Raw genomic sequence first — 14,905 nt, 5'->3', positions numbered from 1 at the left:
AAATTATAATTTACGATACATAAAGATAAAAATAACTGTAATGCATTGTAAAATTATTATACTATGGATATAAGTTTCGAATCACAACAATAATATATGCTAAAATTATATTTTACAATGTATAATAATAAAAGCAACCGTGAATCGCAAATATTATATACTAGTATATATTATATGAGCAGTTTTCTTTTTCAATTGCAAGAGCTAATATATAGTTTTAATTATTTTATATTAAATCCATAACATATCTTTTCCATCTCTTTTTCCCTTTTTCCGGCATCTTTTGTATTTTGTGAATTTAAGTTGTTTTTATATTATAAAAATAAATAAAAAGCGAATATAAAAGGTAGCGCAGGAGATGAAGCGAGAGTATTATATTTAGAAGTGATTTAAGAGAGGGACAGAGGATTTAATCCGATTAAAAGTGTGAAGGCATCGAAAGAAGATAACAATGGCTCAAATGCTGAAACCTATTGTACAGTTAAATCGATGGCATCGCCTCCTACACTCTTCACGACCCACATTACACAATCTCGTCGATTCACACTTCCTTGTGAGCATACATCACCGCACCGCAACTCCTTCTCGGAGCGTCCATTTTCGATCGCGTGGTCTCAGGTTTCCAAACGGTTCTGTAGAATCTTCTGAATTTGCTGATACGACAGATAATGACTCCGATTTTAAGAGCCGAAACGAGAAGAAACGTGAAGCTCGTCGCGCTGTTCGCTGGGCCACGGACCTCGCAGCATTTTCTCCGGCTCAAATTAAACGTATCCTCAGGTATAATGACCTTATGCCAACACCATGTCTCAGCTACGCATTTTATCAAACACTTTCACCACTTATATATAATTATTACTTAAGAGCACTTTGACTGATACGAAATGAAGAATATGGATGCCTCTGTTAAGCATTTTCACATACACTTTACTGTTAATGCCAACTGCCAAAATTGAGTTCATTTTTTAACAAACATGTTTATTAATACAATGATAAGCTTTTTATACAGACGCATATACTGTTACTGACCATACAGTGTTCGCTTATGTGACTAGAGTGGCGTCCTTAGAAACAGACGTGTTTGTTGAGACGGAAGTGTATGATGCTCTCATGCTAGTGAAGGTAAACATTACTTGAATTTCTTATTCTTTTTGTTGTATATTATAATTTCTTTGTTTCAGTATGTTCTTGTGTTATGCTTTGCTGTTTGTTGCACTATCATTTTAACTATTCGTTTGCATGTCTTAGAGATTGGGCCGAGATGTTAGAGAAGGCAAGCGAAGGCAGTTCAGTTATATAGGTGCGGCGACCAACTGAGTCTGTGGTCCTAATTTACTACATGTTTGACATTATATGTGCATATCTAGACTTAGTTACCATTTTAATGTAATGTTAGGAAGGCTTATACGAGAAGTGCAACCAGATCTGATGGATGGCTTGATTCAGGCCTCAAAAGATGGGGACATGAGTAAATTTCAGAGTTTGTATGGTTCAGAAGTAGCGTTCAGTAAGGATGCCGTAGAAGAGGAAAGTGAATCTGATGATGAAGTTGAGGTATGCCATATATATCCCCTTACTGGAATATGGCCCAGAATCCTTTAAATCATCAATATTATCACTTAGTAGTTCAAATGAATAAAACTGAATATATGCTTCACAGAAACTCAAGAGTAATTTCAGTGTTACATTTAACAGATAGCAAAGAATGAGAAATTGAATAAAAAACTGAAAGAAGGAAAGAGATAACTTTTATTTGCATCTATAGAAGAAATATATAAAGACACGGTCATGTATGCATGTGGTGTGGTATTTCAAAATTATAATTCTAACTGATTAGGATGGTAAATTTTTGATTTTTGATTTTGGATTGGAAGCTCTGTTCTTTTCATTTTTCTGGGAATTTGATTAAGCAGAATTCTGAAATTAGAACTCTTTTTACGATAATAACTTTCCACCACCCTATGATGTTCAATCACATGAAAGTTAAACACCATATTATCTTGCCCTGCCCATATTTGATATGCACATAGCAGATGTAACCTAAAAAAATTCTTTATTTAAGGTAACTCATATGACTATGAGTTATAAAAAAGGTTAAAATAGAACGAAAACAGTTGTTCCTACACTCATTGCTCAATATTTGGCTATTTTTCGTTTTATAGTTGCATATATGTTCAGATAAATGGTTTTCATTTCAGTCCGGGCCATAAGTGCAAAGCCAGTAATTGTTTAAACACAACAGCCGCAGCACCATTGAACGTCAGCTAAATTATAGTAGTAAATAGTTTTGAACAAAGAAAGTTTCCTTAATCTTACTTTGGCATTTAAATATGTTGTTACAGATCCCTGAAGACTGCATTAAAACAGAAAATAGATGGTTTGATGGGCTGATGAATAGAGATAGGGCCGTTAGCAATGAAATTTATTCAGTGCATACTGTTGAATTTGATCGCCAGGTGCGCATAATTACTTTTGCTAATCCATTTAGTCCCCATTCATTCTGCTTCTTGTTGTTCGTTTATTTATGTATTTAGTAACAGGAATTGCGGAAACTTGTACGTGAAGTATACACTCTGCAAGACGAAGTAGCTTCTGAGGAAGCTGAAGGTGAAGATAAAGATCTTCTGGCTGCTAAAAAATCCCTTGCTCGTTTTCTCCGAGATATTGCCAAGCAGTTGCCATCCGAATAAGAGCTTTGTTTTATCAGAATTAAGTATTTTATGTCATATTGCATATTCTTCAAAATAATTTAGAACAGAATAATAATTAATTAGAACTGATGCCTCGCTACATGCTTTTATTACTGTGTTGGCTACAATATTATCACTTCAATTTTTTTCTAAGATGCATGATCCTTATGATCGCATAAGGGTGAACTGTTACGTCTTTTTAATAACTATACCTCTTCCCTAAGTTGAATATATATATGCCATCTAGTTAACTGGACTGGACTCATACTTTTTTCAGAATTTCCTAGTCCCCAGTCCTAATCTAGTTTTATTTTTTCTTCTTTCAGCGTTTAATTTCTCATAGTTATTGAAAGATCAGCATTCTATCAAGTCGAGTGAATAAAAAATTTACTTCTAAGAGCGTTGGCTGTTGAAGTCATCCTCACATTCATTGTAAAGATCAGCCTTCTATTGTCATTATTAGAGCTTTAGTAAAGGAAGTTGTTTTGTGGGTAGTTTGCAACTCCAGTGTAGGTCATTTTGGCAATGGAGACCCAGAATGCATAGACACCTGATCAGGCTGGTTAAGCTTTGTGTTTCTACTTTAAACTTGTGTTTCTAAGTTGATTCGTTTTGCATCGGCTAATGTGATAAAGAAATGATTCACATCAACATTGCTTCTGCATTCCAGCTGGAGTGCATAAACATATTGATGAATAGTATGTGTTTCATAGCGTCTGATTATTTGATTATTTTCTGTTTTATAGAAAATCACTGTCTTCCACCTTGCAGCTCTGAAGATTGGAAGCAGATCTTATAGCAGGAAGGTAAGGTATGCGGAGAGGAAGATATTCAGTGGCAAGTTTTCTCAAAATCGTGTTATTTACACACACATCTATGCTTTATTGTTCGCAGTGTTATATGTACCAGAATCCAATATGCCTCCGTTGACATAGTTATACCTATCTAGTATCCCATCAGTTTTTATGATCTTGCTGAACATTTTTTTAAGATAATATTCAGCCGTATCAATGTATCTGTTGTAATATACTAGTAATAATGGTAACTATAAAAGAGCTACTAGATTTGAGAGCAAGAGGAGAGGGAAATATGAGCATAGAAAGATTTGCTCGGTGCAAAGTTTTCATTCACAGATGCAATCTATTTATAGTAAAACAAAGAGAGCAAGTATTTAATGCAAGGTAACAATTTCTACACATCTATGCATAGCCTAACTATTGCAATATTGACTAATTATATGACAATCAATTTACAACACTCCCCTTTGATTGTTATGATAGTATTAATCATAGATTGCCTCGTTAAAACCTTATCAAAGAAAAACTCAGTGGGATAAAAACTTTGGCGAAGGAAAAAGAGTACAATCTCCCTTTTGAAAACTAATCATTCTCTGAATTTTGTTGTAACAAATTCTTGAGTCGACGCATTTCAATGTTATGTCGTAATTTACCAAATGTTGAATTCAGTAATGATTTCGTGAATAAATCTGCAAGGTTGTCACATGATCGGATTTGTTGTATATCAACTTCTCCATTCTTTTGAAGCTCGTGAGTGTAAAAGAATTTTGGTGAAATGTGCTTCATCCTATCTCCTTTGATATATCCTTCCTTAAGTTGATCAATGCATGCAGTGTTGTCCTCAAACATGACAGTAGGACTTCTCGTGATGTCCGGGAATCCACATGATTTTTGAATATTCTTGATGATAGACAGCAACCAAATACATTCTGTACTGGCTTCATGAATTGCAATGAGTTTCAAGTGATTTGTTGAGGTTGCCACTGTAGTTTGCTTCGTGGATTTTCAGGAAATGGCTGCACCGCAATATGTAAATACATATCCAGTTTGTGATTTTCCAAAGTGAGGATCTGACAAATATCCAACGTCTGCATATCCGATCAACTGAGATGTTGAGTTTTTCGGGAATAATAACCCAAATCAATTGTTCCACGAAGATAACGAAATATATGCTTGATCCCATTCCAATGTCTGTCCATTAGAGCAGAGCTAAATCTAGCCAATAAATTCACAGCGAATGCAATATCTGACCTTGTATTATTTGCAAGATACATAAGCACCAATTGCACCTAGATATGGGACTTCAGGACCAAGAACCTCTTTATCATCTTCTTGTGGTCGAAATGGATCTTTATCAGGCTCTAAAGATCTAACCACCATTGGAGTAGTCAATGGATGAAATTTATCCATATGAAATCTATTCAAAACCTTTTCTGTATCTGTAGATTGATGGAGGAAAATTCCCGATGACAAGTGCTCGACTTGTATACCAAGGCAATATTTTGTCCTTCCAAGATCTTTCATTTCAAACTCTGTCTTTAGGTATATGACAGCTTCATCAACCTCTGTAGTTGTTCCTACAAGGTTTAAATCATCCACATATACAACAATAATCACAAAACCAGATTGTGATTTTTTAATAAAAACACATGGAGAAATTTGGTTACTAATATACCCATTCTTTTGTAAATAACGACTAAGTCTGTTATACCACATACGACCAGATTGTTTCAGTCCATACAATGATCGTTGAAGTTTAATGGAGTATATATGACGTGGTTTCTTGAACTCATCCATTTTTAGCCCTTCTGGGATTTTCATAAAAATTTCACTATCAAGTGAACCATATAGGTATGCAGTAACGACGTCCATAAGACGCGTTTCCAATTTTTCTTTAGATGCCATAACTAATATAAAACGAAAAGTAATTCCATCCATCACTGGTGAGTATATCTCTTGATAATCAATGCCACGCCTTTGAGAAAACCCTTGTGCTACAAGTCGAGCTTTATATCTCATAGTTTCATTCTTTTCATTTCGTTTTCTTATGAATACCCATTTATTCCCAACAGGGTTTACACCAATTGGTGTTTGAACAGGTCCAAATACTTCTCTTTTACGTAATGAATATAATTCTGTTTGGATTGCGTCTTTTCATTTTGGCTAGTCTTTTCTTCGACAGTATTCATCCACACTTTGTGGTTCAGGATCAGAATTTATGTCTACATCCAATGCTTCAGAATACACGAATACATCATCGATTATGGCTTTACTTCGATCCCATAATTTCATATCATGCACATAATTTATTGAAATTTCATGATTGTTTAATCCCGTATCTTCAGGGACTGGTATCTCTTCAGAAGATAATATCACTTCAGGGATATTTGCTTCTTCTGGAGCATGTGCCACTTCAGGGGCAATGTTCTTTATTTTTCTTTTTCGTGGTGTAACATCTTTTGCACCGACCGGTCTACCACGCTTCAGGCGTGGCTTTGATTCTGTAACCAATTCTTTTGTATCTGATTTTTGAATTGATATATCTATTTTAGCTGGAGTGTTTACTGCAGGTATATGAGATTTAGTTATATTTCTAGAATCGTTAAATGCATCAAGCATTTGGTTTGCGATATTTTGCATAAGAATAATTCTTTTAACTTCAAGTTCGCATTGACCGGTACGTGGATCCAGAAAATATAATCCTATTGCATTCCATGTTATGTCATGATTAACTTTATTTGAATATTTATCTCCCCCTAAGGGAGGAAACATATACTCGTCAAAATGACAATCTGCATATCTTGCGGTAAATAAGTCTCCGTTTAGAGACTCCAGATATCTAATTTTAGACGTGGAATCAAAACCAACATAGATACCTACTCTTCTTTGAGCTCCCATCTTCGATCTTTGTGGTGGAACAATCGGTACATATACAACGCTTCCGAAAATTTTGAAGTAAGAAATATTAGGAACTTGACCAAGTACCAGTTGTAGCGGAGAATGTTGGTTGTAGGAAGTTGGTCTAATCCTAATAATATTGGTAGCATGAATTATCGCGTGACCCCAAATAGATGTAGGTAATTTTGCTTTCAACAACAACGGTCTTGTAATAAGTTGGAGTCTTTTGATAAAGGACTCAGCTAACCCATTTTGTGTATGTACATGAGGAACTGGGTGTTCAACTGAGATTCCTATAGACATGCAATAGTCGACAAAAGTTGCAGATGTGAATTCGCCGACATTATCTAAACGAATTGACGTAATGCAATGATCCGGAAATTGAGCTCGTAATTTGATTATTTGGGCAAATAATTTTGCAAAAGTATCATTACGAGTTGAGAGAAGACAAACATGAGACCATCTAGTTGAGTCATCGATTAATACCATGAAGTACCTAAATGGGTCAGATGATGGGTGTATAGGTCCACATATGTCGCCTTGGACCCTTTCTAGAAAAGTTGGACTTTCAAGCCGAACTTTAATAGGAGATGGTCGAGTAATCAATTTTCTTAAAGAACATGCTGAACATGGAAGGTCATTGTTGGAAAGAACTTTAAAATCTTTAAGAGGATGACCAGTAGAATTCTCTACAATACGACGCATCATAGAGACGCCAGGATAACCTAATCTTTCATGCCAAAGTGTAAAAGATTTTGGATCTATGAGTTTGGAAGCAATGACATTGTGTGACTCAATAGTTCTAATTTTCATCATATATAATCCCGAGGAAAGTGAGTGAAACTTTTCTAAGTTTTTCTTGTTGCTAGGATTCGAGGAAGTAATAAGAAGATATTCTATCAGCCTCAGAGGTAGTTTCGATGTGAAAATTGTTGAGTCGGATATCTTTAAAACTAAGAAGATTTCTAGTAGACTTACTAGAATATAAATAATGCATTTGGAATGTGTATGTGGGTACCATTAGGTAGGAAGAAACTAGCTTTTCCAAAACCTTCGATTATATTAGATACGCCGGAAATCGTTCCGACTTGAGCTTCAGTTTTGATTATTTGGGTAAAATATTTTCGGTTCTGTAGAATCGTATGAGTTGTACCATAATCAGCAATGCATATATCTTCAGAATCCATTCTGTATATAATTAAGAAACATAATTTATTTGATAAGAACATAACACTACATAGTTCAAACAAGATAAAACACACAATACACAATACAATAGTAGTTATATGAAACTAATCTTCAGCCTCCCATATGGGAGTTCCGTTAGGTTCATTCAGACCACTAATGTTTATTCCTCCAGTTGTGATTCTCGGGAAATCATCTATGTTATTGTTGGCGAAATGTGTTTCTACCATTTTCTCTTTTGATTTTTGAGAAGATTGATATAACTTAACAAGATGATTTGGGGCATGACAATTACGTGTCCAGTGCCCATCCATGTCGCACCTATAGCAAATATTTTCAGTTTTTCCTCCTCGTGGTGCCTTTCTTTTAGTCTGTGATTCAGATTGCCACTTCCAGTGACCAGAGTTGTTATATGGACGAAAATTCCCGTGGCTCCGACCTCGTCCACGGCACCGACCTTGGCCCCGTCCACCTCTATACCCTTTTCCACGTACATTATGCTGGAATGACATGTTATTTACTTCAGGTAATAGGGCAAATCCTGTTGGACGGGATTGATGATTCTTAATCAGTAATTCATGATTCTGTTCAGCAATGAGGAGAGTTGATAGAAGATCCCCAAACTTAGTAAATTTGCGCTCCCTGTACATCTCTGCTAAGTTGATATTGTTGGGGTGAAAAGTTTATAGTGTTTTATCGATTTTTCTTTTTTCCGTCACTTTCTCACCACACATAATAAGCCTAGAACTTATTTTGAACAAAGCAGAGTTATATGCTCAGACACTCTTAAAATCCCGGAGTCTTAAATAAGCCCAATCATTTTCAGCTGCAGGTAGATAAACTAGTTTCTGGTGATCGAACCTATCCTTTAGATTTTCCCATAAAATAAAGGGATCCTCGACTTCTAAGTACTCAGATTTTAAATCTTCATGCATGTGGTGTCGGAGAAAAATTATAGAGGTAAAGTTTTCTTCAGCCGTGAATTTATTTTCTGCCTTTATTGTATCGCTTAATTTCTTTGAACCCAACTGCAACTTTACATCTTGTACCCATGATAAATAATTATCGCCAGAAATGTTCAAGGCAACGAACGACAAGTTTGTAATATTTGTCATACTAAATCTGAATTAATACAGAAAATTATTAAATTTTAATTCATCAATGTAAATATTACATAAAATCCTACTTAATCGGGTGCGTTAATAAGTACGCAATAATCAATGTATATATCATTATTATCATTGATATTATGAACAGATCTATATATAGAATGACAAATGAATTTTCACCCGCCATACGGACGTCTGCGTATTCAGGTTATCTCCGACAAATAATAAATTTAAGTGAAAAATCCCGCATAAATTAATTAGGGGCAAAAAGTTATTATCCGATAGTTATACAATTTATAAATTAAGGTTCCCACTATACTTCGGTATTACCCAAAATTAAATGGTACCATAAAATAATTTTAATTGGCGGTGCTCCGGCCATATATATTTAAATTATTAGTAGAGGGTATAACCACATCTACTTCAGTCATATATATTTAAATTATATATGGAGGGTATAATCACGTCTACTCATATATATGTATATTTAAATTAAAATTATACCTTCTCAGTTTCGGCAGGGTTTCGTGCTGATAACGTGTTGTAATATAATAGTAATAATGGTAACTATAAAAGAGCTTCTAGATTAGAGAGTAAGAGCAGATGGAAATATGAGCATAGAAAGAATTGTTCGGTGCAAAGTTTTCATTCACAGATGCAATCTATTTATAATAAAATAAAGGGAGCAAGTATTTAATGCAGGGTAACAATTTATACACATCTATGCATAATCTAATAAAGGGAGCAAGTATTTAATGCAGGGTAACAATTTATACACATCTATGCATAATCTAATTATTGCAATATTGACTAACTATATATGAAAATCAATTTACAACAGTATCATCATTTCCCATGCCATAAAAATTGTTTATCTAACCTTCTTATCTGGACTCAACTGTTTTCTGGAAAAGCAGAAAGCCACGTTACCCAGTAAATTAGAGGCTCCTTTCTCGGGATGTAGACTACAATCATATTTAACATGAATGTTGCAATCAAATAAGAGGTTAGTGGGTCATGTAGTTTAATCAGAAAACCAGGTGCATTAGAGCCTTAAATAATGTAATAGAAGAAGGCCAATGATCTCAATATAATATAATCTTAAAAGTTTCTTACTCTCCCAACTCAACATTTGCAAGCATATTTCTTAATCGTATGTTTTATAAAATGCTGCCATTTGTTATGATATTTTCCAGTCTTTTACCACATATGGTATGCATAATCATTTTCTCCGATTTTTTCTGTCAAAGAGTTATGTACTGAGAAAATGAAGAACAAAAGGAGATCCTTTACCTGGTGTCACAAACCACTGTGATTAAGGTAATGACAACAGTGGTCCATTGCTAGAATATCTAGCAATAATATGAAGACCCACAAAAATAAGTTAGCTAATTTTGGTACTACGTTAGCATTAAAGTTTAGCTAGCTAATCTTCTGCTGTTACCTATTATTTGTTACATATTTTAAGTTGTCCCCACAGTAGGCAATGAATTTTAAGTGGGAGACAAAAGGATAAGATAAGCTAGATGACTAGAGAATGCTCAATACACTGGACCTAGATATATTGTTTCTCCTGTAGGAAGTAGTACGGATATGGGTCTGAGTCTCTGTTACACTGTTCAAAATTTTAAATGATACTCCCTCCGTCTCGTATCATGTTTTCAATTTTGATTTTTTACACTATTCATGATAAGTGATTGACTTTTAATTTACCTATTAAATATAGTTATTAGTGATCTTGCTGGATTCATATTTACTAGAGACTTTTTGCCCGCGCTACGCTCGCTACAAATTTATTCAATTTTGAATTTTTTTCTCGAAGTTTGTAATTTTTATAACATAAACGGTTATTTTCTAGTTTTATTTAATTTATTTATTACAGTTGTTTATTTTGAAATATAAAATTGATATTATAGTTTAACGTTAAATCTCAGTATTTTATTTTAGTTTTCTTTCTCTCACATTTTAACCAATTAAAAGTCTCTTTAACTCATATTTTAACATTTCTCTTTTACGTTTTTAGTAGTCAATATTTTAATAATTTGTACAACAAAACTGAGTAAATATTTTTTTTAATTAAATACTTTTTTAAAAAATCGAGTAAATATTACATAACATACAATTTATTGCAATATTTTATTTTAAAATCAAATAATACAAAAACCCACTTATATTAAAACATAATATATAACACTATTTTGTAAAAATCATTTTTTTAAAAATTATAAAAAAGGAAAAAATATCAAAAGAATTAAAAAAACCCAAACAACCTAAATAAGTTAACTTTGGGATATGTTAAACTCCTGTCTTAAAAGAAGCCCACATATCCTGTCTTAAAAGAAGCCCATATAAGAAAACTACCCTTCACTTTTGGAAGGCTTCTTCGCCATAATACAATATACTATCTGTAGTATATAGTTTGTAGCTTCCAAAACTCATCTAATAATTAATATAATGGGAACCCTGTATCCTATATTCCTTTTAGTCGTATCTTTCATGATGTTCGTGTCTTGGAAAATTAGGAACACATATGCACAAATGTTAGTTTTTGTACACAAAACTTGAACTTACTTAATGTTAAAACATTTAGGATAGACAAAAAATCTGGGATGCAATGCAGAAAGACCGGAATCTCATATACAAATGGCAGAAAAAATGCAGTAGAATACTAAATAATTTGGCATAGATAAGTGCAAAAAATGGACGCAGAAAAGCACAAAAATCTACTTAAAATTGCACATAAATGCTCCAGGAAACTGAATTATTTGGTGCAATAATTTGCAGATATTACAATCTGAATATGTGAAAATAATATAGTCGGGAAACTGCAAAAAACTTATGTAAAATTGCAAGAAATTTCTGCTGAAAAACAGCAGAATTCTGCTTCAAAAAATCTACAGAAATTTAAAAAATCTGCTACCTAAAAACTGCAGAAAACTGATGTGGAAAACTGCAGAAAACAGCAGAATTCTGCTTCAAAAAATATGCAGAAATTTATAAAATCTGCTCCTTAAAAAGTACAGAAAACTTATATAAAAATATGCTGCATAAATCTTTTATAAAAAAATATGCTGCATAAATATTTTATAAAAATGATTCAAAATTCTGCAGAAAAATATCAAATTGTTCGTAGTTTTAATGTAAAATGCCATATATCATGCATACATACATTTATATCTGTAAATTCTTTTAATGACAGCTAAAAAATCTAACACCAAAGGCTTTTTTGCTCCATGAATATGATAGTAAAGGCGTATTTCGTCCAATAATATATATAGAGGTGTTTTTATCATAAGCCTAAATCAGAGGGAGTGTTTTTTGCCCCTCAACCCTAGACTTTTATAAATAGTACACCATGAGGATTCTTTAAAGTATGAGAATATTTTTATCAATCTTGTTCCTGCTTAAACTTTGTATTAGATTGGTACACAGTATGTGAATAGATTTGGCATATAGAAAAACTTGATTGATTTTTATTACTGTCTAAACATTACTAATCAGATATTTCAATTTTGTATAGCATTATACAATGGTGTCTACTTCAATAATAAAAGTTGACAGTGGATTATATTTGTATATTGAGATTAAAAAAATCTATTAAAGTTAATTGTCCATCTACATATTAAAAAGTTTGTTTATACATAGACTTAATAGTATATTGATAGCAACCAGTGGAAACGGACTAATAAATCCCTATTATAAGGAACCACGTATTGGTTATCAAGTTCCACTCCTTTCTTTGTCACAGTCAATCCTGTGCGTCGTCTACGATATACAGGAAAGCCACAATCGTCAAAAAATGTGTGAGCATTAAACCTGGATAAGGAAAAAAAGGATGGTTATTATATTGCTACATTTATGTTGTTAAATCTTGGTATAAAAAACACAGGCTTATTAAATATATACTAATGTAAATGCCAAATATGAAAAAATCAACACCTTTTAGGAAAATGGCGACCACAATTCTCATTAACCATGCAAGAAGAGTAGGAGTAATCTTTTCCACATGGCCCATGAATCATGTGACTGTTGACAACATTAAAACCAATAGGATCATGATTTTTATCCGGTATTTCAGCCGAAATTAACTGATTAATGTCATCAACATTTTATGGGCGATCTCTCGGGTGCAACCATATCAACATGTGATAGTGAGGAAGGCCGCGCTTTTGGAATTCAATTACATGCATTACTATAAAAGAAAGAAACAGTGATATATTTATTTACGACTTTAAAAGGTATAAACAATATGTAATAAACTAAGATTTTATAATTGTAAGGAAGAAACTAAATCATAAGAGTGCATTACTACCTCCTATGCATTTCCAAAAATAACTCTTGCTTTTGATAAGGTCCAGCAACTGGTCAAGTTTTAACTTGAAAACTCTTGTTGTCACATCAGGCTTGTCAGCAACATCTACTCCAGGGAAAAATTTCATCATACTCTTAATCTCAGGCCATTGTGTATTACACGTCATTGTCAAAAATAGGGATGGATGACCGATGGTACGCCAAATAGCTAATGAATATTTGAAGTATTGATTCATATATCTTTGCGAACCAATGTGAGTTGCAGGAAGGATGACATTCTTGCCTTTTGTAGATGGATTTGTATCACCATTTGATACTGAATCACGAATAGATTTATAAAGATAAGACCTTATTATATTTTGATGAGCTCGAATCCAGTCCAGTTTATATTGCTCAACTGCTGCAAAGGTATCTACCACAAATTGTTGCCATAAACGACCGCCAAGATGAAGATTCATGCCTGTTATAGTAAATATAAAGTTAGCACTAAAGATATAATTCTGAGCACAACCCTAATATATTATGCATCAGAAGACAGTGGTTAAAAGTACCTTCTCTTGGGCGTATCATTAACTTATAAGCATAATATTCTCGCATTGTGATAGTAGTTCTGTGCTGAGTCTCATATGGATGTAGATCACTTACATTCTCATCCGGCACTTTAGGCTTCTTGTTGTGAAGGGGAATATCTAAATGAAAACCATCATCACCATAAGGAAAAAGCAACGGATATTGAAGTTGCATAAAGTGCTTGCAGGTTTCATATATTCTTTTCAGATACATCTGCTTTGTTTGAACGACAATATCTCCGAATGTGCAAGTATCATCGCTATCTCCAACTACCAAGGCTGCCACCTCATTTGAAGGTCCAACCTGGTTTTTCCTGCCAGAGGCTGACTTAGATGAAACCAAAAGCAAACTAAAGTCGTCTGTTTCACCAAGATTAATACGATCACGCGCATAACGAAAACCTTCTGCCAATTGATTATTTTCGTCAAGCATCTTTAACAACCCTTCTACAATATCTGGATCAAGCACTTCCGAACCAGGTACTGCATTCATGCGATTTTCTATTTCATTTTCAGTGCATACACATACAGTTGGCAGAATTTTGCTGGTTGACCATCCTTGGGTTTGAGGCTTCCAATTAGATGATAGTTTTGACCATTAAGTAACAGTAAGGCCCTCCTCCATTGTTAATTTTGTGGTCTATTTTGCCACCAATTGAGGTGAACTGAAATAGGGAATTATATGTTCTTATGTTGAGCTTGAAGTGATCAAATTTTTCACCTCCAGATAACAAAGAAGCAAGGAAGGGAGGAGGATGTTTTTCAGCAGGAAGCTTAACTTGACCATCTTTGCAACACATTATAAAAGTTGGTGCGCTATTCTTCGATGATTTATTGTTCCGTTCTTCATTCCACATTCGTGCGTTACACTTCTGACATACCTTAGATGGAGGCCCGAGGTCCATGTATCCCGTCCATAAATCTGACAATAAAAATTAATATAAAGATAAAAATGTCATAGTTTCATAAATTATGTTTCCTTTGTGACGTAGTTAAAAAATTTATGCTACTTGGGAAATATTCTTTATTGTCTTCTTCATCATCGGATAAGTACTCACCTCTATGAGCTGTACTATGAGAATATTAAAGAAATAGATTAATGGTCATCTAAATAGGATAATCATTGAGGTTTGATTGTAATGAGTGGTTATCAGTTTGAACATACCTTCAGCGTCTGAGTTAATATAATTTTTTAATATATAGAAATATAATTTTTCTGGTAAATACAAAATGGCTTATTGTCTAAAAAACTGACTGAAATCTGTCTTAATATATTTTACCAGAAATATATTGCTCATAGTCCGGCATGTGTTCAATTGGTATCTCAGCAGCGTCGTTGAATGTTT

At 33.6% G+C, this 14,905-nt stretch overlaps 2 protein-coding genes and 1 long non-coding RNA gene across 6 annotated transcripts; 1 reads left to right on the top strand and 2 right to left on the bottom strand.

Annotated features, from left to right (window-relative positions):
• The first annotated feature begins 358 nt into the window (after nt 1-358).
• On the top strand, nt 359-3,855 carry LOC141695084 (uncharacterized). 4 transcript variants are annotated; one of them, XR_012564263.1, is made up of 8 exons: nt 362-780; nt 1,056-1,122; nt 1,249-1,300; nt 1,397-1,554; nt 2,343-2,456; nt 2,541-2,607; nt 3,017-3,388; nt 3,462-3,599. XR_012564263.1 is itself a non-coding variant. In XM_074499326.1 (7 exons), the coding sequence occupies exons 1-7, from the start codon at nt 452-454 to the stop codon at nt 3,623-3,625; spliced, it is 951 nt and encodes a 316-aa protein (XP_074355427.1). In that variant the 5' UTR covers nt 359-451; the 3' UTR covers nt 3,626-3,855. The 4 variants fall into 4 exon arrangements, 3 of the variants coding, with proteins under 3 accessions (XP_074355427.1, XP_074355429.1, XP_074355428.1); XM_074499326.1 differs by lacking the exon at nt 3,017-3,388 and having other exon boundaries at nt 359-780; nt 3,462-3,855; XM_074499328.1 differs by having other exon boundaries at nt 3,017-3,599.
• A 3,822-nt stretch (nt 3,856-7,677) lies between these two features.
• LOC141695487 (uncharacterized) lies at nt 7,678-8,220 on the bottom strand. The gene has a single exon (XM_074499729.1). It carries the CDS (start codon nt 8,218-8,220, stop codon nt 7,678-7,680), a length of 543 nt encoding a protein of 180 aa, XP_074355830.1.
• Nucleotides 8,221-12,362: 4,142 nt separating this feature from the next.
• Nucleotides 12,363-13,382, bottom strand: LOC141697052 (uncharacterized). The gene is made up of 3 exons (XR_012564580.1): nt 12,992-13,382; nt 12,619-12,871; nt 12,363-12,495 (listed from the first exon to the last, which is right to left on the bottom strand). It is a non-coding gene; the product is annotated as an uncharacterized LOC141697052 (long non-coding RNA).
• Between the last annotated feature and the right edge of the window lie 1,523 nt (nt 13,383-14,905).

Source organism: Apium graveolens, chromosome 11, assembly GCF_009905375.1.
Source record: "Apium graveolens cultivar Ventura chromosome 11, ASM990537v1, whole genome shotgun sequence".
In the NCBI taxonomy this organism is placed as follows: Eukaryota; Viridiplantae; Streptophyta; class Magnoliopsida; order Apiales; family Apiaceae; genus Apium; species Apium graveolens.
This window is presented reverse-complemented; position numbering and strand designations above follow the sequence as displayed.